Source organism: Melopsittacus undulatus, chromosome 5 (assembly GCF_012275295.1).
Source record: "Melopsittacus undulatus isolate bMelUnd1 chromosome 5, bMelUnd1.mat.Z, whole genome shotgun sequence".
NCBI lineage: Eukaryota > Metazoa > Chordata > Aves > Psittaciformes > Psittaculidae > Melopsittacus > Melopsittacus undulatus.
In genome coordinates this window covers 20,687,202-20,715,074 of record NC_047531.1, presented here as the reverse complement: position 1 = coordinate 20,715,074, position 27,873 = coordinate 20,687,202, and the positions used below count along the sequence as shown (strand labels likewise).

Sequence of the window (27,873 nt, the reverse complement as noted above, 5' to 3'; positions counted from 1 at the left end):
CCACACACACACTGCTCTGGTTCCCTCGGTGTGATCTCTGGCAGAATATGATTTTACTAAGGGTGGGCTAAGGAGAGCTGTAACCAAAATGAGTGATAAGTTTAAGTAGAAGGTGCTTTATATCCATGAGTTTCCTTTTCGAATTTTATTTGGAGAATAGACAAATGGATGAAAAATATGTTTTGTTAATGAATTGCTGTGCGAAATTGGTATCTCAAAACTAAGATTGCATTCTGTTCATCTCTTCTATACTACAAGAGGATATTTTTTAAATCGGGAAGACTGAAAGCTATGATGCCTTTTTCCATTATTATTCAGAAAGCAGTACATACTAATTTTACCTTCTAGAAATGTAAACCAAACACTTTCACATTTCAAGACTTGGAAAGTGGAAAAGTATTAACTATCCACATATGTGGAAGAGGTGGCATCATGGATCTCCTTTCACGCACTCTGTTCTGCCAGAGCTGATGCAAAGAGATTTTAATATATGTTTTTACTGTACCTGAAACTTCTCTGAAACTCAGACAGCCTTATCTTGTAACTGAATGTTTTAGAACTACTGGTATTTATATTTGCATGCAATTAACTTCTAAAGCACTGTGTACAGGCCTTTTTGTTTTTAAACTAGCCTGGAGTCAATAAATATTTTTACAGATGTCAATTTGGTCAGCAGTAAAGAGGTAAATAGAAACTAATGACACTCATCAAGCCTCTGGCATGAATGATTTATTGGACACAATCATTTAACACTTTTATAAAGTCAATACTAGGGAAAGAAACAGGTTTCTTATTATGGTAAACTGTATTTGTACTGTCAGCATGTAGTGATTTATGACAAACCTGTGGCCAGGATTAGGCTATTATAAATGGGGGAAAAATAGAAGGTTCATTAATTTTTTTATACCCACAGGTAGAAGACATGCAGTGGGCTAATAAAGAACACACTCATCCAGCATCTGTCTGCAGCCTGCCCTGTAAAGCCGGAGAAAGAAAGAAAACAGTGAAGGGAGTACCCTGCTGCTGGCACTGTGAACGCTGTGAGGGGTACCATTACCAAGTGGATGAATTCAACTGTGAGCTATGCCCCATTAATAAGAGACCAAATGCCAACCGTACGGATTGCCAGCTTATCCCTATAATCAAACTGGAGTGGCATTCTCCTTGGGCCATTGTGCCCGTCTTCATAGCTATTCTTGGTATAATTGCCACCACCTTCGTGATTGTGACATTTGTCCGGTACAACGACACACCGATCGTCAGGGCCTCTGGGCGGGAGCTCAGTTATGTGCTCTTGACTGGGATTTTTCTGTGTTACTCCATTACTTTTTTAATGATTGCATCTCCTGATACAGTGGTCTGCTCATTTCGAAGGATCTTTTTAGGACTTGGCATGTGTTTCAGCTATGCTGCCTTGCTTACCAAAACAAACAGGATACACAGAATATTTGAACAAGGTAAAAAATCTGTCACAGCTCCCAAATTTATTAGTCCAGCTTCCCAGCTGGTGATCACTTTCAGCCTCATATCTGTGCAGCTTATCGGAGTCTTCATCTGGTTTGCTATTGATCCACCACATACCATTGTAGACTACGGAGAGCAGAGGACACTTGAACCGGAAAATGCCAGGGGAGTTCTCAAATGTGACATTTCGGATCTTTCTCTCATTTGTTCCCTTGGATACAGTATTCTCTTGATGGTCACATGCACTGTTTATGCAATTAAAACAAGAGGGGTTCCAGAGACCTTCAACGAAGCAAAACCCATTGGATTTACTATGTACACAACCTGCATAATTTGGTTAGCTTTTATTCCAATCTTTTTTGGTACGGCCCAATCAGCAGAGAAGGTAAGTTATGATAAGTTTACACATTAAATGCTAGCCTTTTTCTAAGCTCATCTTGCAATACTTAAAGCACTACAATATTTTCACTCTCACACATTAACAATTCTGAATTGCAATGATAATTGCAAACAAACTCAGAATTTACAGAAAGTAAAATACATCTCTCAAAAGGTAGGTTTCTAATATATTAACACAAGAAACTGAATGTGATTTTTGGTGTGGCTGGCATAATAATGTTGACATTTTCTCAATAGATCCTTAAATGACTGTTTCTACTAATGTTTGCTATTACCCTTCAGTGATGCTCTAGCCTGTTACATGAAGCACTATAAATCTTTATCATCCACAGATCTGATAGAGATGGCTGCAATTTAAAAGTCTGAGAGTATCAACCTACATTTGTCAAAAATAATGAAGAAGAATACCTGTGCAATATGGAAAGAATTACTTTTTCTCGCTGGTTGACACATACAACCTAAAAAAAAGAAAACCCTAAAAAAAACAACTTAAAAAAGAATAAAAATGGGATGAATTAATGAAGTGTATGTGAAATCATATAAAGCATAATTCACTAATTGTTGTCCCAGAGCAAAAGAAAACATTTTCCTGATATTTTAATGAGAAATTAAATGTCACATATTTGAATATCTGTTATTCCTTGTTAAATTGGCAAGGATCTTTCCTATATCAGTCATGGCTAGCAGTACAAAACACATCAACATTTAACTTTCCTTCTCTCAGTTCTAATGGCAAAGCAGAGGTAAATGCTGATTGTGTGAGATTTTATCCAGTTGTTGATGGTGAAAATTCCAAGTTAGGAAGGAAAGAGCAGTAATACCAGCATAAATCTTCAGAACTGCTAATCTGAATATTTGAAAAATGTTAAAAATAAGAAATTGGTATCATCAGTTTTTACATAAACTCTCTTTTCTTCTAGCATGTGTTCTAAAAAATATTTTAAAATACACTATTTAATTGGAAAAGTCAACATGTGTCCACTTATAATGTGCAAAGTTTTGATGTATCTTTGGTTTAGAGAGCACTCTTGCCTGCATGTCTGGATAGTTTGATGAAATACCTGCTAATTCAAGCAGAGGAATTGTATGGGGGGAGAGTGTGGCAGAAAAACATATTCCTGACTAAAAATTGAAGTAAGCAGGCTTGGTGAACTGGATCAGGCTTGATTTCCATAACCTGTTGAATTAAGTCAGAGGAAATGAGAACCAAGGTAATGGCATACCATATGTACAGTAAATAAAGATAAAAAAAATGATCCTGTTTGATACAGGAAAAGATATTTAGGTTAATTTTATTCAAATTCTAACTTTTTTGTATGTGTAAGCTTAAGTCAGAAAAATACCTTTATATATAAATATGTAGTACTTTCTGTTTTAACAGCTTTAGCCAGTTAGTTTTATGGCAAGTACCTATAACAAAAGAAATGTATTTCTGAGTACTGAAACACAGAGAATATTACTTGGCTAGCAACTATACAGTGAGTTTTAATTTACAGCATTGATTCACCTTAGCTTGTAGCAAAGGATAAACTGGTTTTGACTTCTAAAAACAAGATTAATGAACTCTTCTTTAGCATTTCTTTTATGAAAACCAAGACTGAACAGACAAATTATACTAAATCACAAAGCTTATAACACGAAGTTTAACTTGTTGCTTTTTTTTCCTAAATTGCTTGTTATTCTTCATCTGATGACTTTCGGAAGGGAAAAAACAAATTACTATGCTAATAAGTAGCTCTATAATTTAGATAATTCTTTTCTCAGTGCTTCTACTTCTACTTTTTGCTGCAGATAAAAAACATGTTTCCACACAGAGTCTTACAGATATCATCATAATAGTTCACATATTCATACAATTAAATTGCTTGTCTGAATAGGACAAAAATGTAATATCTTATTGCACACATATATATGTTCTCTGAATAAACTCAGTTGATTGTATGTTTCTCAGTTAATGCATAGCATTAAAAGAAGCATTTTGAAACCAAACTATTATCTTATTTGAAATTCAGTATTATGAATTTTTATAAATATTAAAGAAATAGAAGATAGACAGACTTTTGTTAGGTGCTTGCTCACTTTGAAGTTGATTTTAGAGTCCCGAGGGTTTTTTTTTGTTTGTTTTGTTTTTAATGGCTTAATTTTGTTCAGAGAGAATGGGGAAATAAGCTGGGTAACTTAAAGTGCTTTAAAAAATCAGTGTTTCCTTTATTGAAATGTTGACAGTGATAAAATTTAACATAACACTAATTATAAGCCAGGTGTTTTTCCAGCTAGCAGTCCATTTAGCTACTAGCTGTAGACACAGTTCTGTTTGAACAGAGTAGTGAAAACTTTATATTTTAAAGAAATATCCCTGCCTCTCACTGGAAATTGTATTTTGAGAAAGGAGAAGCTTTACATTATGTTTTCTCATTTTATATTTTCTCAAAAGTAAATATTTCAGGAGGTAAACTCTTTCTAACTTGAATAATTGCCTAGGATTTGTGACCTAATCCTTAGCAGGAAGTAGGACTTTGTTATTCTGCTGTAGAAGCAGAGTGAAAAAAAAGATGTGAACAGGAGGACAACTGAATTGCAATTTTTTGCTTAATCTTCCCTCTCTGAGGGAAGCTCCTCAATCTTTGCTTATTCCTAAAACAGCATGTGTCCCTCCAGCTGGTGAAGACACTCAGCTCAGCACAGGTCATGGCTGTTGCTGGGTCCACCCATCAGCTGAACAAGTAATTGTTGCAGCAGCCACACAAATCTCTTTTTCCCTCCCCAGCCTTCCATGAGCTGGTGCAAGATAAAGGAGTGGTTGTACTTCTCCAGTGTGGCTGCTTAAACTGCAAAAGGTACCACTAATGAGAAATCAGTTAAATATAAAGATCCTCTTTTCTTTCAAAAATCACATTGTAGGAACCTATTCCAAAAGCTGTTAGGAAAAGCTTTCCTGTTCCCACTAGAATAACAAGTGAAAACTATGGAATAATTTAAGTAACTAATAAATAAGCCACAAATGATGGATTGGGTCATCTAAAATATTGTGGACATTTGGAAAATTCTTTTTCAGTTTCAACCTTTTCTACCTTTCTAAGTTTAAACAATGTCAAAAGCAGAGCTATTTTGATATTGAAAAAGGATAATTTAATGACTTTTAAAGTATTTCCGCTTTCTTAAACTGAAAAATATCTGAACTGACTTTAAATGACAGGCTTGCATTTTAAAAAACATTTATCAAAACATATCAATTTTCAGGCGAAGTACTGACTTTCTTAGAAATAAAAATATACCATGGTATAATTATTCATGCATTAGATTAACTAAGAAATCAAAAGGGATTGTTATTGCCAAACAAGTCAGTTTGCTGTGCAAAAAACATCTGAGCTCTGTTCACTTAGGTGCTTTTCAGGTACGTTTTGCTAATTGAAGATCATAACATTTTTTTGTGGGGTAGTCATCTGCTCCCTTATTTAGATGTTTTGCTCCAGAAGTGAATGATTATGGGAAAATGAGGCAAGGCTTCCAAGCTATTTCAGATTGTTTTGAGGTGAAATGCATCTGCAAAGATTTGCTGAAACCCCTTTGGACTCAAGAGAAGTCATCCCTCTCATGTGGCCTGCTCATGACGTGCAAGTGTGACCTGCCTGCTTAGTGTGTGAAAGTTAAGGGGAAAATTTCTTTCAGACTGTGCTACCCACTCAATGAAATCTTATGGAGTGCTGAATGCAGCTGCTTTTTGAAATTCTGGCCCCTGCTTAGACTTTTTGTTGCTCAACAGAGTGTGTACCCAAGATTCAGCATGTATTCTTACTGAGTGAAGGACTTTGCTCAAAGCTAATGTATACATAATTTTAAAGACTCATCTTTATTGCTTTAAGATTCACCTACACTCTTTAGGTTGCAATTTAATTTCTGTTTACTTTTACATTAATGAAGCCACTAGCATTTTAAGTATGTACACTGAACACTGATTTTAATTTGAAGTTTATTAGGAGATATCAGGAAGAGAAAGAATGCAAGCTTCTCTAAGAAAGAAATGGATTATTTAATAAAATATAAAGCTTTTTTTTTTTCGGTTCAGTGAGATGCTCGTGTGTGCACCTGAAAGTTGTATACCCTGTTGTTTTCTTTGTGGTTGCATGTCTGTTCCAATATGAGCATTGAGCTGGTGTACCTAATTGTGTACATCGAAGAGATGTGCATCTGTCACATAACGGAAAACACCAATGTTTTGCTTGTCTGACATGTTTGCTTCTGGACCCATGATGAATGATGGCTTCTTACCCAAAGACAGGAAGGAGCTGCCAGAAAAAATAAATTTGTCTGCTACATGCTTCCTACTCCATCCTGGGGAATATCAGAGAATTGGTAACAAGTATATGAAGAAGGAATGTGTGCTAGAGAACTTTAAATAGACCTTTCTTGTCACTTGCTGGTTTCTGTGATAAGTAATTCTAACTGAGAAGCAGCAACAATTTTGTGAAAGCACAGATAGCTAAATAACTGTCATCTTCATCTGCTTTAGAAAAGAATAATCAGTAATCACAGAGGACTGTGAAAAACCACAGAGGTTTCACAGAGATATTCTGTAAAAGGAAAAAAACCAAAAAAACCCAAACAAAAGAAACTTTGTCTACTCTATTTCTAGAAATCGGATTCTCCTCATAAAATTGTTGATCTTTTCCCTCTGATTTGTTCAGTATCAAAAATTTGGTTGTCTTCAACAAGTGCAGTTAAAGAGAAATCCTTACAGTTGTAATAGACGATCTTTGCAAGAGATTTGTCTTCAGTATTAAGATGCTATAAGCTTTCACAATGTATTTAGTCTACAAATGTAACTGTTAGATATGCTTCTTTATGTCACTGTTATGCACAGGACAGCATTCCAGATGCTGATAATCTTGCAAAAAAGTAAAAATAGATAATGCATTTTGCAGTTTAGTCATGCCCTCAACTGCTTAATGCCTGATGGTCAAGCACTGACAACTGGTGCTCAGCTACACTGAATCTGAAAAGGACCACAGACAGTTTAAGAGTTCATTAAAAACAAGCATGTTTCTTTTGAACAATTGCAAAACTCTCTGTACGTGACAAGAATGGACTTGGAAATGCAAGAGGATGCACATAAAATGCTGTTTCATGGGACCTTATTAAAAAATGGATTGAGACAAACGCAGCTCCTGCATCTTATTTTGTCAATACAATCCATAATTCAGCTTTCAAAATTAAGGTATATGTAGTAATTTTTGGACTCAGATGCCTAATAAAAATCTCATAGTCACAGAAGTTTATGTACCTACAAGCTCATTCTGGTTTCCCTTTCAGATTGAAATGTGGTCAGCTATGTTACTGATCAATGAATCTTTCAGTAAGCAGCTCCAGTGCTGCCCTGTGGCCTAACAGCACCCCGTCCTGTTCAGCCATTACTTCAAAACAATGAAGTGACTTACTCTTTATAAATTCTTAGGTTCCTGGGGCATTTGAAGGGCTGCTTTAATTTGGATAAAGCAAAACTAGTGGTTACACAAGCTATATAGAAAATATCTTCAAGAAAATTTATCACTGAAAAATGGATTTGAATATATTTGTAAATATACAGGGAATGGGATGTTTTATTTTTTTTTTCTCAGTTAAGAATGATATGATAAACCCATATAGTGGGGGAAAAATATATCTATAGGTATAATAGAAAGTTAATTGCAGCTATCTTTTATACTTTTACCCTTGCTAAGAAAATAGAAAAACTTTAAATAAAATACTGTTTAGAAATTGGGTTGGAAATCCTCCTGGGATTATCTTGTGAAACTTCTTGTACTTACTATCTCCTGCCAAGTTGGAAGAAGTACAAAAATAACCTTTTTCGTAGCTTTAACAGTACTTTTACCTTACCATAACCAAGTAAACACATGTATGAAAGATAGAAGAAAATTAAAAAGGCTTTAACTTAATTTTGAGTGGTTATTCAGCTTCTTATCTTTCTTCTCTCCTATTAAAAGTATTCCAGTTTTTCATAGGTTTCATAACACCATCAAGATTTTGATCTTACAAAGATGATAAAATGCTGTGGCCTGGTAAATTGCTGTGTATAGGCTGAGCCTGAATAACAATGTGTGGTACAAGCTCATCGCAAGCCACGCCTTGAACTTGACTCACGATCAGTACCTAATCAAAGCTACCTTATATTTCCTTTAGACATTTTCAAGGACAATTATGGTGACTTAACTAAAGAGTTATGTAAAGCACAGTATGTCGATGTGTATCTCAATCCCTTGTGACCATTCTGATGTTTAAGTATTGCCATTGTTTTTGTAGCTGATAATATGACAATAATTTGGACATCCACTAAAACCAAGATCCAGTTCAAAAAATTCATTAGATATAAGCCCATTAATTTTTTAATAGACTTGATAAATACAATAAGTTTAAAATTTCATGTAAGGAACAGTGAATGTTAAATTGATACGTTATAAAGATGGAAATATCTAGGAACCAGAAAATGATGGAAGTCTGATTTCACACAGACTCATGAGCTTTAAGCTTACTCTTCAAAACTGTTATGAGAATCAATCTTTAATTTGATTGTTAACACTGAATATGCGTGTGTGTGTGCAAATGCTTCATTTTATGTAACTGTAAGCTCTTGCCTGAAACCATAATAATTAGTTTAGAAGCCCCAGCAGAAACAATAATTTAAATATTGTATGACCACCTTCTATACTTTAATTAGTCATATACATCTATTTTTGAAAGCTTATTTTGCTTTCAGTTTACAGTGAAGCTTCTTAACCAGGGATAAAAAGACAACAGAGATCTATACAAGCTATGTCAAGAAGGTCAGAATTTAAAAGTAGCAGTAATTTTTTCCTAGAAATTTAGTTAAAAATAGATTAATTATGAACTATCTCCATAACTTTAGACACTCATTTTAGGTATATATATACAGTTTGAATTTTTCTCTTCCTAAAGAGGTGCTTTCTAGATTGGAGAGTGATTTCATAATCAGTCAGTTTACCAGAAACTTAACTTTAGTAGAACAGTCAAATGATTGCTTTAATGCTGATTATCAAGGTCATGTTTACCTGATGTTTTGAAGTGCATGGGTGGGATTAAAGTGATGTCAGACTCATTGATAAGAACTGATGACACAGCACCTGCATAAATCTGCGTTTTACAGAAAACATCCACCTGTCTACTACAATACAATAAGAACAGTGGAACAATGAAGGGAAGTAAGACACAGGACTTCATTTTCCTTTTTTTGAATTCCACTGAACTCAGAATAACAGCAGGTATTCATGGGTATTATGAATGCCATTCAAATGGCACAGATACTGCACAAATGGCAGAAGTACTGCACAACATTTCCCACTTACCAAACAGCAAGGTCAGAGGAAGTTTAGAAAAGAAGCAAGATACTACTTATAAGACAGAGTTCAATTGCAATAATCTCAAACTGAGGAACACAGAACATTTTGCAAGTGTCTTTTCTAGTAAGCTAGCACTTGTAATTAAGTGAGGTATAGCAGAAGAGTTCACAGCAGGCAAAGCATCTATCTCCTAATCTAGTCATCAAACAGACACAGGCAAACCAATGTGGCATGATGCAGAAACTGGTCCCAAATCCCCAAACTGCTTTTCAGACAGTCTCTGCAAGGGAATTGTTTGCACCATATGTTTTCCTTAGGAGCTGATCTACTGAAATGATGCTTGAGAAGAAGTCCTACACATACAATGCAAATTATGATACAGTCTGAAACAGCTTCCTCCAGAACACATCACCTTCTATCCCTTTGAGCCATCACACTGCATAAAATTTTATTGATCCACAAAGATCACATATCCCCATAATATCCCAAACATATTCTCAAGTTTGAGATTTCTCTGCTATTCCCTCTGCATTTCCTTGCCAATGAGGCTTGCAATTTCTTTATTTCCAGCCACCACCAAAACTGTAACCTTTGTCCTTTTCAATCTCCTCTTTTTTTTAATGTTGATATCCTCCTCTCTTGTTTCCCTGCTTGCTTACTTTGTAATTTGTCCAAGATAGAACAGTCATTCCAAACAGTGCCGTTTTTCTTCCATGATATCCAAAATCATAGTTCTTTCCCATGTGACTTAGATTCTGCACTTATCCCTGTGTCTCTTTCTCCTCTCCCTCACTGACATTGATGTTGGCTTTTTATCACCAATTTTTGTTGCTTTCATTATTGAAAATAGCAAAATTTTGCTCTGACTCCTGTATACGAACACTTTCTTTCCATCTGACTACATCCAGTATTCTTAATCTATCAAAGTTCTAGTTTCTTTGTTTAGTGTTCTCTTTGTGAAAGGTTCACACAAAGCCACAATCAAGTGAGTGGGATTTTTGCAATGATGTAAAGAAACCTTGATGTCAGTGCCACAGCTGCTGTTAATTCTTCCTTTAATCTTTCCTCCGTATGCATCCCATTTATTTTTCAAGATGCTAGAAGGTTTTCTGAAGGAACCTGTGTTAGAATTTTGCACATCTGTGTTAAGAATATAACTGGGGAATGTGACATTGTATTTTTCATTGTTTACCTAAAATAAAAGACTCGGGATTTATCTTGAGCTGACTATCCAGTCTTTTTGCGTAGTTTTAATAAACACCCTGATGTGTGTTTAAATTCTCCTGCACACCAGGAAAATGGTATAAAAATACACTGCAGGCAGATCTGGTTTTCTAAACATCCAAAGCAGGAAAAATTATAAATACATTAAGTCCTTAAATGTAATTGCTTTACTGCTGCACTAGCATTTTATAGGCATGAAGGAGGCATAGCTATAGGAAAGATAAATATGTGGTGTGCTACCTCCTGTCTCCTAGGCAGGGGTGGATGTGACAAGGAGATCTCATTTCTGACTGCTTCCTTTTTTGACCCTTGTCTTTCTAGCCATGTAGCTCTGCATGGTACTTGGGTGGATTTCATGCTAGAGTGAAGCGCTATCAGCTGGCATTGCTTCAGCTGCACTTTCTTGAGAATGTGTTTCAGAGCCAAACATTTTAGTGTCATAATCAAGCATTTTAGTATTTGACTATACCCATTTTCTCTCAAGAACACCAGAATATACAAGGAAATAGCAAAACTGCAGTTGAACAGGCTTCTTCTGCATGAGAAAAGTTAATGTGATTTCTACACTTGTCTTCTGGAAAAAAAGTTCTTTGTCTTTCAAAACACTGACAGTCAGCTCAAGATCTGTTCTGGATAGTTTTTTGGGTTTTTTTTTTAATTGCAACAGAGAGATTTTAAGTGCTGTCAGTTTCCTCTTACAGAATGTACCAGTACCTTGCAGAACACGGTTTGATTATAAGCCATTATAACTGGATAGAGATATAACAATTTCTCTATCCTATATATGACTGAGGTAAAAGCTTTTGCAAAATCATGCTAGACTTTTTATCTATAAAATAAGGGTTAAGCCTGATTTTAACCGTGTAATCCAAATACTAACACAAGCTCTGTGTGCCTTTTTGGCCATGGATGAGCACACATATTCCTCTTAATGTTAAAGCTGTGTACACACATTGACAGAAGACTAGACCCCTATGGTTGCCAAGCTAAACCATGGGCGCCTTTCCAAAGCATGTAATGCCTTAGAGTCAATTAAAAGACCTATTTTTACTGCAGTTAGTGCTACCATGCTGTTTAAAATGACAATATAACCAAGTAACTTAGATCTAACCTGTCAGGTTAGCCAGCATTGATGTGTTTCAGAGCAACAGCTTGCTTATTGTCTTGGTGAGTGTTTTCTTTTTATTCTAGCTTTTCATCTCTTATAAACAATACTCTCTTCATCCTACAAAACCACTCACTTGGGTGAAGGATATTTCACAGAGGCCTCATGTTCTATACGTTATTTACTGCCTGTTGAAATCACTTTCTTAATACATTCACAATTCACCTCTCTCTCTAATTTCCCTTAACCAAGACCTCTTTCACTTATTTTGAAGAATCACATGCTCTTTCCTGAAGCCGTTTAAGTGTACATGTTTTCATATTCAGATGATAACTGCATTTTGCTCACAATGGAATTAAAGGATGTGAATAATATCTGTGTTAGAAAAAAGAGATAAAAAAAGGAAAGCCTTCTGTTGCTTCCTAGAAACTTGAAGTGCCTAGATTTGTCAAAGAACATTAAGGAAACTAGAATACATGTAATTTTCAGAGATGAGACTTGTTGTTCTGTTTCTTCTTACACAAGGCACCCCCTCGTGACCGACTATTAAAAATCTCCTTGTCTACAGTTTCAGATTTCATGTCTGCTTATTTCAGGTGAATAAAGAGCTATCTACTAGGAGATGCAGGCATTTCACAGACTCAGGACAAATGATGAGGAAATATTTTAATGTACAGTGGGTTGATTCTGTTCAGGGAGCAGTTCTGTAAAGCAGGCTGCAAATAAGCTTCAGAAAAGGAGATGGCTGTTTGGACAGGCTAAAAGGCTAACATTTGAATAAGCCCAAGATATTCTGCTTTAAACAACTTCCTGGACTTTTTTCCTATGTAATGAGAATGAATGACTAGCTAATGACTGTCATGAGAGGTGTTCTAGTACTGTACACAGAGAGAAAGTGTTACTAATTAATTACTTTTTAATATGTGTTCTGCTTTGAGTATTCAGATGGAGAGAAACTAGCTTTCAGTAGATGAGAAAGTATGTGTAGGACTATTGGATAATGTAGTATGGGTCCTTTGCTGTGAGAACATGTAGAATATGTGAATTTATTTCCTGTTGAGATAGAACTGTAGAAAATGGAGACAGAAATATTTGTCGAAGCTTTGTCCATACTGCCTTTATAAGTGATTGTTGTTTTTATCCCTGAAGTACTCCCGAGCATTGTCTTTGAGAATGATACTTTGTAAAGGACCTAATTGTGCCAAGGAGCCTGTTACCAAGAGGCTAATTAGGAAGGAAAAGCTGTGATTCTAGTTTCAGTGAATCTTTAACTTTTCATTCATATAAAAAAGTTCCATTAGAAAGTATGGTACAATATAGTTCCAGGGTGCTCTGTAGCAAGGTTATGAAGCTACTATTCTGGTAATACGAGCCAAAGTCCTTCCATTTTCAAGAACAGTTATGAGCTAAAACAAATCTAACAATATTTATGAGGTAAAAGGATGCCACCATCTGTTCTCTCCCTGATATCACTATTTGATTTAATTTTCCTTTCTTTCAAGTGTCTGAAAGGAAAATACATGATTCTGTGATAAATAAAATATTCATTAATTATAAATGCTGTACATTATTGACTTTTTTTTTAATATGAGCGAACCAAAAATAAATGCATTTAGTTCAATCCAAACCATTTTTTTTTATAAATTACGGCTTACTTGCCAAACCAGATTAAAAGAATATCATTGATTTAAACTCACTGTCCTAAGCTCTTCCTTCATGGTAGTGCTGTACACAGTATTCTACAGTAGCCTTAGGGATTACACAGCCTTCAGCTACAATTACTTGCAAATGGAAACTGATGACTGACATAGAAAAAATGCATAGCTCCTTTCCCAGAAGATAAAGGATATCTCAGGATATCCTCACTGAAATTATCCTTATCCTTGAATCTGTAAGTGACCTTATAAACTATGAAAATAGCCTTTTTTATTGGCGAGTCCATGCAGAATTCAGTGCAGTCCTCCCCAGATACACTGACAGCCAAGGCCCACAACTCTACCTTATCGTTGCCTACATTCTCAAACAGTTAGATAAAGTTGCATGATCAAATGTCCATGAAACCCAAAATAAATCCTCAGCTATAGTGAGTATAGTAGGGTTTCTACTGTGGTAGAAATCTTTGTTTATCCAAGAGTTATGTGTTTCACTTTTATAATATACAAAGCACCATAAAGCAGCTGAATGAGAAGCTAAACTTGAGTGCCAATAACCACCACTATGGTCTTTTATGCATCCACAGAAGTGTAGAAGTAGGTCTTAAAGCATCCAATAACATAAGTCTACACAGAGATCTTTCAGAAACCAAGAAATTAACACTATACAAAAGCAATAAGATGGTAAGTATATCAATACTCTATAGTAGCATTTGCTGATGCTTGAAACAATTTTGTAAGGGGATAAAATACCACAGTAAAGGGTTTAATATTGTCTCTAATGATTAATTATGAAGATAAGAACTTCAGGAGAGTACATTTCCTTGCAACTAGGTCTCTAAAGCATCCTGCTTTGGCCATACTCTAAAGCAGGATGTTTGACCATACAGCTCACACTTCTAACCTAATCTGGCAACTTCTAAATTCTTAAAAATTTAGAAAACAAAGTAGTTTTCATTTTATACCATGTTAAAAAAACCCAAACAAAACAGCGTAGATATTTGTAGTAGAATTATGTAGAACTGGGTGAGATGATTTTTTATTAGTTTACCTTTATATGGCACTTTTGTTGAACTCTTTCATGTTTAGACTTTCAAATTTTGTTCCTCAGCTATTTTTTTGCAGCTCTGCTTTATATGAGAGACCTGGTCAGTCATTCCTTTCAAAAAATAAGACAGTAAAACCAAACATGTGTCAATGACTTGTATGTCATGTTTTCACATTTTCAAGCACAGTATTTATCAAACATTGAGTCTCTGAACAGGCAATGTATACGAGCTTTCAAATATAAAAATGAAATGTTTCTGTAGCACAGAAGCTAGTATTTTATATGTGCTAAAATATGTGCTAATAGTAATTACCTATGAATTAAAAATAAGAATAAATAAATTGAATCCTTAAACTCATAACAGAATATTTTTAATAAATGTCTTAGCTATGTCAGTTTTTCAACTTTTGCTAGCCATAAGAATCAGCCCCATAGGTTTTTCTTGTTTTAGAGAACATTAATGTGTTTGATGATTTTTCTCAGAGGATATGGGATGCCTTTTACATGAAAGAATTAACATTAAAGAGGATTTCAGGTTTTTCCTTTTTTGATTATCAAAGGCATGTGATTTGATATGACTTCCAGAAGACATGATAATGTCTTTGCATGTCTCTGATATTCTGTATTACTTTGCTATGATAAGTTTTTTGGTAGTTTATCCCACTCACAGTTTCAGTCAATCATATTTTCACACATATAATCTGCCCGTTTACAACCCAGTCTTTATTAGCAGATCCTTTAGGAATCTGTAACTTCTGATAGTCTGTAGCTGTGAGTTATCTTTGACTTTTTAGTACTGACAAGAAAAAAAATGTTAAATGTGTGAAAATGGTGGAAATACTGTGGTTGCAAAAATATGAGTAAGCTCTGGATGACCGTTGGAAGAATGCTTCATTTGCAGAGGAGGAGTATGGAGGTAAATTCCCAGTTTTATTACCCATGCATTCAGAAAAGCCTGATTGCTGCAGTCACAGAGTTTTTTAAAAAATGAAAGTCAGGATACTTGTCACCCCCAAAAAGGCACTTGCAGAAAGCCCTTACAGAGTGATACTCATAGGAAAAGAAAAACTTCAAATGACTATTAAGTTGAAAGGTTTTCACTGGGAAGAAAGGAAACAGTTGTGATTTTAAAGTACACCAAGATACACAATTGAGACTTTAAAGAGTTTTGTAATAGTATAGCATCACTCTTCTGCTGTAATATTGAGATTCAAAATGTTCCTGGTATATAGTTTGCCTTTATTGCTTTGTTTAAATTTATTTCAACGTTTGGCTAATTGGAGGAAATTAAAACTTTTATATTCACACTTCCTTCAGTCAGTTAACCAGTGTCACCAAGATCTTTACTGTTTTCCAAGATTATAAATAATAGTTTTCAGAATGCCCATATAGAACTTCATTATCCTTAAACAAAGGAGCACATGTATTTAGTTTAGTAGTTATGCAGGCATACGTACTTAGTTTAACCTTGGTTTCTCTGAATTTCCTTTTCCTTTTATTGAATAGCAATGAAAATAAAAGTGGACATAGAGTAATTTCTTTTTCCAGGGAGAGGGGGCTGGGAGTGTAGGGGTGTGTGGGGTGTGATCGTACATTGTTTCTGGGATAAGTTATAAAATATTGACAGCCTAAAACATAAACCCACAGATAGAACCAGTACATTCCTTTACTGTGGATCCAGCTGAATATTCCTGTTTCAGTATTTGAGTCTGTTTATAAGTAATAAAGATTATCTGATACACCATGTTATCAATTAGGGTCTTAAACTTTGGAAGAAGGCCTTAAATCTGTTCTATAGATTCAAAATATCTGAATCAACTCTGTCAATATTTAGGAACAAAGACTTTTCCAAGCACTTGATTGCTATATACTTTGTGATCATAAAATATGAAAGAAAGGTCTTTTCATCCACTTAGGAACTAGATTTTGCTTTTTATGAATTGAGTGATACAGAGATATATTAGCATAGGCATAGCTATGCCACAGCTGTAGCATTTTAAACTATGGATTCCCTTAGATCTCCACTGTTCTAAGAAACTCTCTGCTTGCACACTTATAAAAATAGTATTAAAGGAGAATATTATTTACTCACAAATGCTGAGGTGAGATTTATTAGCTTCATTATCTGCTAATGGTGCAGCTTGATTTTGCCTGAGGTTGTAAGGGTAAAATGCATCACACTGTCTGATCAGCAGTCCAATTTTTTCCAGAAGGCAGTGCACAACATCTGATTTCAAAGGCCATTGGTTGAGTTGCATTGAGTTCACAACTAGCAGCAAAACTACAGCAATTTCCTCATCTCAGCCCTTGTGGTATCAATACTATATATACCTCTGTAATGGGGAACAGTAATCTATATGAGGAAGGCAGGAAAGAAAGAAAGATGGTTATGACTTCCCCTGTGCTTAATTGGAAGCTGGCTGTCATGCAGCCTAGTGAAAACTGTATAGACATGAACATCCATCATTTAAAGAAACAACCTTAAATGATCTATCTGTAATGCTATTTCATGGGGGTGGGTGTATATGTTTATAGTTGAGACTACAAAATTATAGTCTATCATGAAAGAAAATGTCCTCCTGGTGTGTATGGTTCGTGTGTTGCAAACATTCACAGGCAAAATGCTTGCTAAAAAAAAATATCCCCAGATCAGCTGAAATATATTGCATAGGGTAATACTTATGTGGATAACTGATATCTCTCAAGCAAAATGGTTTGTCTTGGTCCTTGCAATGGCATTTTTAACTGGTTTGGATGACAACCCCTGCACTGTTTCTTTGCTGAGTTCACCTCTCCATCAAATGCATGAACTCTTCCCATCATTATCTTGAACTATGTACAAAGAATCCCCTATCTTTAGCTGTTTACAAAAGGCTGTCATACATTATCTTTTCTGCAGGACATACTAACGGTCCTTATCAATTTCACTATGGCAGTAGGACCTGCTTGGAGAATCTCTTGTGCTGTCCAAAATCCCTACCTAGAGACCTTCTGTAACAATTAGCTAAAATGTATTGTTATGCAGCCTGCCACTTTGTCTTAAGTAAGTCTGTTGTCTTAAATTAGTCCATTGTTTTATCAGCACTGAGAATAACAAAGCTGATTTTGGACTGTATAAGAACTGATGACTAAGTATGCTGCATGTGCACAAAACCACAGCCCTGCTTACTGAGCTACATCAAGATTATATGTAAAGTACTAACCTGAATTTCACCTTCATGTAATAATTTAACTTGAATTTCATAGATCTTGCCACACACACTAAATCTTTCCTAACTTTTGGGTTTAGCCACTCTCTGTGAAAGGCATGTGAATAAGCTACTGAAAGCAAAAATGGAGCAAAGCACTGCAGCTAATGCTTACATAACATGTGTTGTGTTGAAAACCCTCAAATTCATTTTCCTGCCCTGCTGGGCCAAGATGAAGCAGCACATATGGTAAGGAAAGCCTCTTGCTGTTGGGAGACCTCTGCATTCCCTCTGCACAGAGAGGAACAATTTAGCCTCATCCCTCACTCTCTCCTGCTAATCTGTCACAAATCAAATGCAAGAGGCAGAGCGTGAATGTGGATGAGTGAGAAGATGCAATTTGCTGTCTCATGTGGCTAAACACTTCTTGTTAAGTGTCAGGTTTAGAGCTGAGTAAACAGTGAAATAATATATTTATGATTCTGTTATGCAATTTGACTTGAGACTCAGGAAGCACTTCTTCCTGTTTACTTACATTTCTGTTATATCTACAAAAACTGTGGTTTGGCTTGGAGCATGTGAATAGAGACTAAATGAGCTTTCACCCCCTCTTTGGTATACCTACTTTTTTGTAAATTTTGAGTTTTCATGGAAGTGCAGGAAAGCTATCAGTGCTATGGATAGCAAAAGGAGATTTTTGCAAAATACCTGCATTTTTCAAGCAAAATGTATACAAAACAACACCAAATGAGGAAAATCAAGTGATTTGTATGTAATGTATGAGAAACAGAAAAATTGCTTGTGAAGAGAAAGCTTGTATACCACCTCTTTCCTCAGCAATATTGTACAATATGATATGCTCATCATTTGAGGACAAATGCCCATAGAATTCATAGATTCATAGAATCCTGAAACATGCCTTGGACATATCCAAGGAATGAAAGTCAGGAGCTGCCAGTCATCTGGGTGAGCAGCCCTTGTAAAGGAATATTGAGAATGGTGCCAGAAATAGCAAATAATTGGTAAGAAAATGGCAAGGAAAAGGATCTGTGAAACTTTCTAATTTTACTATCACTCTCTCTGATTTCAATTTCACTCTCCTTTTTGCCTTCAGAAGGAAGGAAGGTAGCTAATATAAATTCTGGAGTTTATATTTACAACCAAAAATAAACCTCATACAAAAACAAACAAAAAGATCTTGTTGGGGGGGGGTGGGAGGAGAGGCTGTTGGAAAGGGAAGGAAATAATTTATAATGCCTTAAATGTTCTCATACTTACTGTCTCCTATTATATCCTTCATTCTGAAGTACTCTTAGCCTTCACTTGAATAGTTTCAGGGCATTAATAATTATTTCATTCAATACTCCTGTTGGCAAAAATTAGGTCATCCAATCAGGGCAGGCAGTGAAGGCAGGGTACTGTGTCAGTGATGTAGGCATCCTGTCAGGTAATAAAAATTTCAAAATGCTTTCAGAGATAAAGGCAAAAGAGGTTATAATGTAGGGCAGAGAAATAAAGTGACCTGAGCTAAGGGTTTATTCTAAAAGGCTCAATAGGGAGACAGTGGTTAGGATCACTTTGGCTGTTAGAGAATTTGTGTCACTGGTAAATAGCAGGGCTTGCCTTTTCATGCTTGTTTTATCATGCACTATATATTGTTTTGTCTCTTACTGAAGTTCAATAGATGGCATATGATGGGTTTATTGTCTGTGTTACAACAATAATATATTTTAGTTAAAGTTGTCATGGGTCACTTCCATCCATGTTACGTCCATCCAAAATACTTCCTCATAGTATTATAACCTGTCACAAACACAATTTGCTCAATCCACTACTGCGTAAAAACAGTGGTGTGCTAAATTTGGCTGGATTGTTACTACTCCAGGACAGATTATTTATACAGTCAGAAAGGCAAATAAGGAATAAAATAAAAGCATGCATCTTATTGCACCGTGTTTATTCTGTTTGCTATTCATGCAGAATTGCAAAGCATGAAACAAACATCCCCTTCCATTCAGAATATTATTATTGTAGATGTATGCAATATAGGCTAGATTTACTAACCAGTGATAAAACAATGACAACTTAGTTCTCCAGTTTTGTAGGAATGGTAAAATCTGTCAGGCTAACATAGGGATTGGTAAGGTTCTGCCAGACAGAATAAAGATGGACAGTATATTCAGCTGTATTTCAAAAGAGCATAGAGTTTACTCAGAACCAGCCCTAGACATCTTAATTCTACCAGAAATTAAAACAAAGAATAGTTTCGCATACAGGATCAGCTAACTTTTATGTAGAAGTGGAGATCCTACATGAATAGCTAGAGAAGAGAGGAACAAGATGTAATGTAAACTATACAATATAGAATGTTGTAAGATATAATCCCTCTGTTGCAGAATGAATGTCTGAATATTCTAACATAGGAAAATCTTCAGTTAGAGACTGTTACTTATTGGAGTCTCTGGTCAAACAGCTAGAAGAAGCATTTTTGATGAGCTATTTGATTTTAATCATAACAGAAGTCTGTGGTCCTCAAGAATACTTTATTTAATATTTAGGTACATTTCAGTAAGTTAAATAAATACATTGCAGATGGAAGTCATTTGTCATTTTTATTGTAAATAGTAACATTCTTAGGCCATGTCTACAAAGACTTACCAACAAAGCTAAGAGAATAGAAGCTAAAAAAAGCCCCACATCACACGTTGAAGCTGACTAATATAGTTGCATTGGCAAAACCCCAGTGTGTGGTTATGCCAGTGGAGGAAAACTAATGTTAGTTTTGCATCTGTCATTCAAGGAGATGATGTAACTGTGTTGGCACAAAAGGGTCTCTTCTTGGCATACACTAAGGGGCGTTGACAGCATGGCCCCAGCAGATTGGGTAGTGGCGGAGGCTTTTTAGTTTAGACAAGCATTAAATTTTACATTGAAAACTGGGTAATTTGGCAAGATAAAACATTTAATTTGGAATAGACCAATAAGACAGTTAAGGGAATGAACAGAGTTAGCTCTTTTATCTGGCCACCATTTTGCAAGCTACAGACTGTAGTCCAGCACATTGAATCATGTTCACTGAAAGGGAAGTGAATATCTAGTTTCATTATTTTTAAAAAACAAGGAATGTTAGTCCCTTTATTAAGATGTATTGGAACCATCACTAACAAATCTAATGATTTTTTTTGTTTTTTTTTTTATGACAAAAATCAGTTTTTAGTAACTAGTAATTGTGTGATCATGTTCCTTTTGGCACGCAACTGCTCTCTTATTTTTTTACAAAATTACAGGTATTAATTGAAGCTTAAAAGTAGGAAAAAAAGAAAGAAAGGTATTTTTAAATTTATTTTTATGAAAGAAAAGGAAAACTACCTTTTAGTTCTTTCACTTAATTGAATTGGTTTTCCTCCAGAGATAGAATGTCCTATTTAATCATTACAGCAGATGTGCAACAACAATCTGAATATAGGCAAATGCAAACCAAAGGGATTTTCTGTTTAAAACATTGGCAACATCTTAAAAATACGCAATCTGTTGAATTCTGGGTTGGCTTTGAGCACTGGAAACACAGTACTGAATAAAAGACTTTATATTAATAACATTTATGAAATTCCTTAAGGAATAGAACCCCTTAATTTGTATAAAGTAGTCAGGTAAAATATACTATACAGAATACAGACTATCAATTGAGCTGACCCGAATGCCTTGTACTTCACACCAGTTTCACCATGTTTTATCATTTCACTTTGAATAATGATTTGTTATTGATATAATTATTATTTAGGTAATTTAATACCCATAATGTGCCAGTTGGAGCACACTGAAACAAATTAAATCAAATTAAAATATGGTCCCTGTCTCAGTCTTCTTTATTTAGTTCAAGAAAGAACAACAAAGGACAAGATGTCAAGAGTATACCACAGAGACAAAGGAATAAAAATATTAATAAAATCATTAGATACTTCAGTGATACTTCTCAATTTTTATTATATATAATTCAGCAACACTGCATTATTTCTACTACTATTATAGGACTTGTGAAGGAACACCTAATTGTCACTACAATTATGTAGTGGTTTATCCTTTCCTTCCCCCATTTTCCTGTAAGTAACTTGATAGTACTCAATTCTAAAAACAACTTCAAAAGCTGAAAAATATTTAGCATTTCTGGGCACATAAAGGAGAATAAGGTTACTGGGAAAAATTAACATGCTTGACCAACCTGATTACCTTATTTGGTGAGACATCAGGGTTTGTGGATGAGGGGAGAACTAGGACAATTATTTAGCTGGATTTTAGCAAGGCCTTTGGCACTGTGTCCCACAGTTTGGGTATCTTGGTACCCAAGTTATGATGTAGTCTGGGTAGGTGTACACCAAATAGGTAAGAGTCAGTTTGGATAATGGGGCTCAGAGGGTCATAGATAGAGGTCATACTCTACCTAGAAGCCAGTAGGGCAGATAGACAAGAAATTTCAAGCTTACCCAAATTCTCACATAAAACCAGTGTTTGTGTCAAGTCTTTTGCCATAAATATGTGTTTACAGTCTGTAGGTCTGTAGGTTACAGAGAAACTTAAAAGACAAATTAGGAATTTGAGAGCAGTTAGCTAAGCCACATTAAAACTACTTTGTGGTTTTCTTGCTGAATCCCAGTGTAAATAAACACCTTCGTAATCAAATTGATGTCGTTGTCCTGGAGGACAGAGAAGAATCGTGATATGATACCTATCCAGGTACATGGACCCCTGGCAAGATATTTTCTGCCCACGCTTTGAGATAGCACCTTTCCCATTCAATCTCTCACCCAGGAAAGCTTACATGCAAAGTAAATATAGCCAGATGGGAGCTGTAGGACTCTTAACATGTATCAGTTCCAGTGATGAAGCATCAGGACTCCATGCCTTCATATGTAAAGTAAGTACACATGCATCTAAAAGAAATGAGGTAATTTGGGTCACAGTAGATATGGCTGGATTGAAGCATGTAGAATGGCAGGATTGGGCTTGACAAAAGCATGGTTAACCTAAAATTATATAACTGATGCTGTGGTTTGTCACATGACAGGCTGATGTACATGCATATGGGATCATAAAACAGCCCTACCTGTGTCTGAAGGAACAACCACAAGTATCAGTTGGTATTAGCCCTGTGGCACTAATCAGGTACCTTGGTGCAGAACTTTATTCAGGTTAAGAATATGCCTCTGCCTCTCTTTCCATGTATGACCCTTATTTGAGAGATGCAGCTGCTTGCTGGGAGTAAAGATCTGCTGTATCCAGTAAGTGGAATTATTGAGCAAGAAGCTACCAGAATTGTAATGAAACTGTCAAAACATGGGTCATAGGGAGGCAAAAGAACAAGCTAAAGTCATGCCACAACACAAGGCTATGCTATTGAGGTAATTCAGGGTGAGAAATAAAGATGTTTGCCTTAATATACCTTTTCATCCCCTGGTAAATCTGCACCTAGACAGACTTGTGAAATAGCAATGGGTTTTTACCAGTTCTGCTCTCTAGGAAGAACATAGTGAGTCCATAATAGCAATGCTTATAGAAACCAGAAGAGCTTTTGCATAGCCAAAAAGAGACAGTAGTTCCCCTTTCTCCTCTGACTTGGCGCACCTAGGTTGCTTGAGATGACAGGTGCACAGACACTGAGGGAAAAGTGCTGAGATTCCGCATATATGCATTAAATTGAGCTCAGAGAAAGACTGCCAAAGTGAAATTCAGAGCATGCAAAGGCAGTTAACTAGAAACCAATACAAACATTGTTGATAACCAGCAAAATTACTCCATCTGGGTTTATAAAGCATTCATGTGCTATCACAGAGGCTTGAAATATCTCTAAGCAAAGTTCTGCGTGCTAAGTTGCTTGTGGTCTCATAGTTTCTACCAGAACAGTGTCTTCTGCTATTTGGAATATTTTTCACAATCCTTATGTAAAACTAGGTAATAAAGTATGTGGAGCAGGTACAGCTGTTCTGTGTTCTATGTGCACTTCCTAATATAGAATTTTTTATTTTGTTACTGTTCATATTAGGCTTTTGCCTAAGATGACAGTTTTCCATATGCACCAAATTATTTTTTGCATCGTTTCTGAGTCACCAGCATTTTGGCAGTAGTGTGGGGTATATTTACATGTGAACAATACAAAGAAAAATGTATGTTAGTCTCCTCACTGTATTCCTATTGCCTCTGTTTATAAGCAAACTGCTTTTAAGGTGTTTCTTCTCTCCCTGTTTCTGCTCTGTTCTTAACATTTTCCAGATTCTTGTCTCTACCCATGAAAATCTCTGTTCTCTGCTTCTGTTTCAGGTAATCTAGATTAAGAGTTTTGGCCTAGACTATAAAGCAGTAAAGACTTCAAAAGCCTTATTTGAGAAGACTTGTTCTGAAAAGTCTTTATTTGAAAGCTGTTTTGGAGTTGACTTTGAAAGGGCTGTGTGTTAAATGCAGAACAGAATGTATCGTGTACCATGCAATATACTCCCTGCACTGCAGCTAGGAACCAGGAGCCTGGTTCTAAAATCCAGTTCAGGTTAGCAGGGGTTTAATCCTGCTCCAGAGCTATGTAGAGAATTCACAATGACCTTCTGAATGAATTATGGGCAAAAAAAATAATCACTGACACCAAGGCAAGTAAACACTCAAGTGAAACATTTAGATATTAGTAGTCACAGAGAGAAAATACTTTTATAATGTACATAATTTTGAGTTTTGACCACTTATACTACAGTTTAATTAATTTCTTTTTATAAAAGATCAGAGAGAAAATTAATGAAAAAAATATTTTTATTAGTGTGCATCTTTTGATCAATTCACCACTTGGAGCAATTCATCCTGCTGTCATTGAACTTACTCTGACTTAAGGAATGGACTCAGCAAACATTTCTAGATAAGGCTAATACTTGAGTAAAACCATGTAATAATTCTGTTCACAAGTTGCAATTGAAATACATGCTAAGGGATGAAGGGACTTGTTTGATTGTTTGTATTTCTTTCTGTCATTCCATTTTAGCTGCTTCCTTGCTTATTACATTGCTCCCATTAGTATAATGTATTGGTTCTGTTTGCACAGCTTTGCCTGGCAAAGGCTGCCCTGCAGTTGTATGGCCATTGGGGTAACCAGCTGTTATTTATTTAAGCCTCCATCATTTTGCATGACAGAGTAACTTAATTATGCCCTGCTTGAAGATGCTAAATAAAATTATCTTCTGAACAAGTGTACTTCACTTAATATTTGTCTTTATTAGGTGCTTGAACACTGACACTTAAACCATATGCACTAATAAAGACATTTTAAAACTAGACCTAGATGCAAGTTAATTATTACAGAGTCCAATGTTTTACAGTATATATAGAGCACAGTTACCTCTCTAGCTCAAGTACAATGCATATTTAAAAGATTTCAGAAAACAGAAACTAAAATGCAGTTAATATCTTTATAAACTGGTAACTGAGGTTAATCTCTTGCTATGTTTTGTGAATATAAGCAATAGATCAGTCAGTATTGGTCATTTTAAAAAGCTAGGATTGTAATACTCTATACATTTTAAATCTGAACAGGAAAAAAGATTGCTTTCTATTCAGCAATATATTCTAGTTATAAGACCTTGTCATTCAGCAACAATGGTCTCTTTGTGGTGTAGCAAACCATTTTGTTTTTATTTTAAACCTGAAGTATGAATTAAATCTAAGCCATACTTTTTTTTCATTTTCCTGATAACAACTTTCTTTCCTTAGTTCTCTATAAGGCAGCTTGCTTTCATTCCCTTCTGCATCACTAGACACTTATGCATATGGAAGTGATAATTTTGGGGTTGCCAACTGGCTCCTTGAGTTTTAAGTGTTCCAAAATGTCAGCTCCCATATGCCAGTCTACAGGAATTTATTTTGAATAGCTGTCCACCTGCCACATTTGCTAGTTGATTTAACCTTAGGTTGAATATAATCTGCATTCAAGGTAGGTACCTGAAGAATGAACAACTTATATAAAATAAATTTTGCTAAAAATTATAAAAGTTCAAAAATTAAAATATTCTCTAAATTGTGCTGCATCTTACGTACATGAATCAATCTAAGTTATGCAAATCAGAGTGCATTTCACCAAAAAGAATTTTAATTTTCTAAGTATTTGAAAGGAATGTGAAAGTGATTCGAAGACTGAACTACAATTCTGGTAAAAAATCTTTGGAGATTTTATAATAAAAATATTTTTTATTAAATAAAATTGGAAATAAGGTTGAAATTCCCCATTGTACAAAGCACCCATCTGTTGGCCAATAATTTTATTTTTTTTTTTTAATTAGGAAAAGGCTAAAGGTTTTGTGTTGACCTGTCAGTATGGGCTTTGGGGGTATATTTTGTCTTGTGTCCTGAGTTTGCAGTAGCTGTGATAACAATTGTCCAGAAGTCAGGACAGTTCATGGATGGAGATAGACTGATTGTAGATGGAAACTCAATTTTTAAAAAGAGCAAATAAGCATACAGTGTTAGAAAATGTGTAAAAGTGATCTCAGCTGGATACAAAGCTAAAAAGGAGCGAAAACTGACCATCAGCATCATGCAGCTTCTGCTGGTGAAGGACTTGAGATGCTTCCAATACAACATCACCTCCCCTTCCATCTGTTCTTGCAGAGGGCTTAATCTGTTGTCCTTAGGAACTAGAGGAATATGGACAGGGTGCGTTTCACTGGGGAGAAGCGGTTAATACTCAGAAGTTCATGTATAACAGCTTTAGCTACATTAATGATATAGTCCTGTAACAATTAAATAATTTGAACAATAAAAGCAAGTGTTATTGTAACTGGATTAATCATAATATTTGCTATAGTTTTGATTAAGCTGTTAAGATTTTAATTAGACTAATAATATCCTTTGTTTGGCATTTTGCCCATAAGAAGATTTGAAGTGTAACATAATATACCATAAAAATCCTCCTTCTGCATTATGTTGAAGTTTCGATTAATTTATAGTGTAAGAACTTTTAAATAATCTCCTTCTTCTGGTTTTCCATGCAGCACAGACTTTTTTCCTATTGATTCGGAGAAAACTCCAGGAACAAACTTGCCAACAAAGTTTTCAAGCTGACAAGCAGGTATTCTTTATTGCGGCGCCGGGAGACACGGGGGATAACTCCTCCTAACGTGTGTCTCTCTATTACTACACAAGCCATCCTTATATAGTCCCTGGGCATACATACATATTCATGAGGCTACGTATGGATTACATCATTTTCCAGAAAGCTCCCCGCATGCGTACAGAACTGTGGTGGTGGTCTCTGAGGGTCGTTTACTTCTTCCAACAATCTTCATCACTTCTGGCAGCCTTTGAAGCACGCGCAGTAGATGCTCATACCAGTTTAATTGGTTCACTAGCACCAGAGACATAATAATCCCCCTATCCTCCTACTTATCAGTTAGTTTACCCACAGCCTATCCTGGACACCTGCTATTCCCAGATACTCCTTATCCCTGTGTCCTGTTTTTCTAGACTGTTTTTCTTAAGACCACATCAACTATAATGATTTATCTTGTGCCAGTATGTTCTCTATCTGTACTCTATTTTTTCTATGTATTATGCACCTCAGTAATTTTCCACTGCTACTGTTACAAAGCCATTGAACTTAACATTGCTTAAAACTAATTCTAAAGGTTTATAAATTCCATTTTGTGATTTTCTGTTCCCCTTGTTTCAATTCCCCCCTTTTTCTGTCCTTTTGCAAATTCTTTTGCAACATCTTATATATTACCATTACCATCAAAAGTCCTTTAAAATAATTTCCCATTTCTACTCGGTGCCTAATTTCATTCCTTTTCCAATCTTCATAATTTATCATAGTTTACAACACCAGAGGGAACATTGTATCATACCACAAGTAAACAATATTAAAATAATTAGCATCCATATTCTTGCCATCAGTTGCCTCAACCAGGAGAGATTAGGTAACCATGTAGTTTTTCCATATTTCTTCGAAACCATAGGAGGTGTCATCCATGGCCATCCCATGAAATATCTTAGTTTGTTTCCAAATTTCCTCCAGATATGTTTCAATTCTGCCACTTTGGTCTATGTAGGAACAACAGTTTTCATTGATTATGGAACAAACTCCTCCTTCTGATGCCAATAACATGTCTGGAGCCATTCGGTTTTATACCACTTTAGATAGGCTCGTTATGTTTTGTTGTTCTGCCTGCATTATATCAATATCTTTACTTTCCATTTCCTCTATGGTTGCTGAGATATTTACAATTGCTTTCTCTAATTCGCTTACTCCCAAAGATGGAATTAGCCCTCTCGCAAAACTATGAAATGCAGTGTGCCGTTCAATAATAGGGTTAAACCTTTGCTTAATCCGTTTAACAAAACTTCTAATCCAGGTTCCGGAAGGATACCTGTTGATAATAGCAAAATTGGGTATTATAGCACCTAAGGTGCATGCCCC

The 27,873-nt window shown here is 35.5% G+C and overlaps 1 protein-coding gene across 2 annotated transcripts in view; it reads left to right on the top strand.

Moving 5' to 3' along the window:
- GRM8 (glutamate metabotropic receptor 8) overlaps positions 1-27,873 on the top strand; it is a 349,602-nt gene that overhangs the window by 301,382 nt on the left and 20,347 nt on the right. For both annotated transcript variants that reach the window (XM_031046301.2, XM_005146095.4), the window contains exon 8: positions 914-1,849. In XM_031046301.2, the coding sequence (XP_030902161.2) occupies positions 914-1,849 (936 nt within the window). The remainder of the gene's footprint in view (positions 1-913; positions 1,850-27,873) is intronic.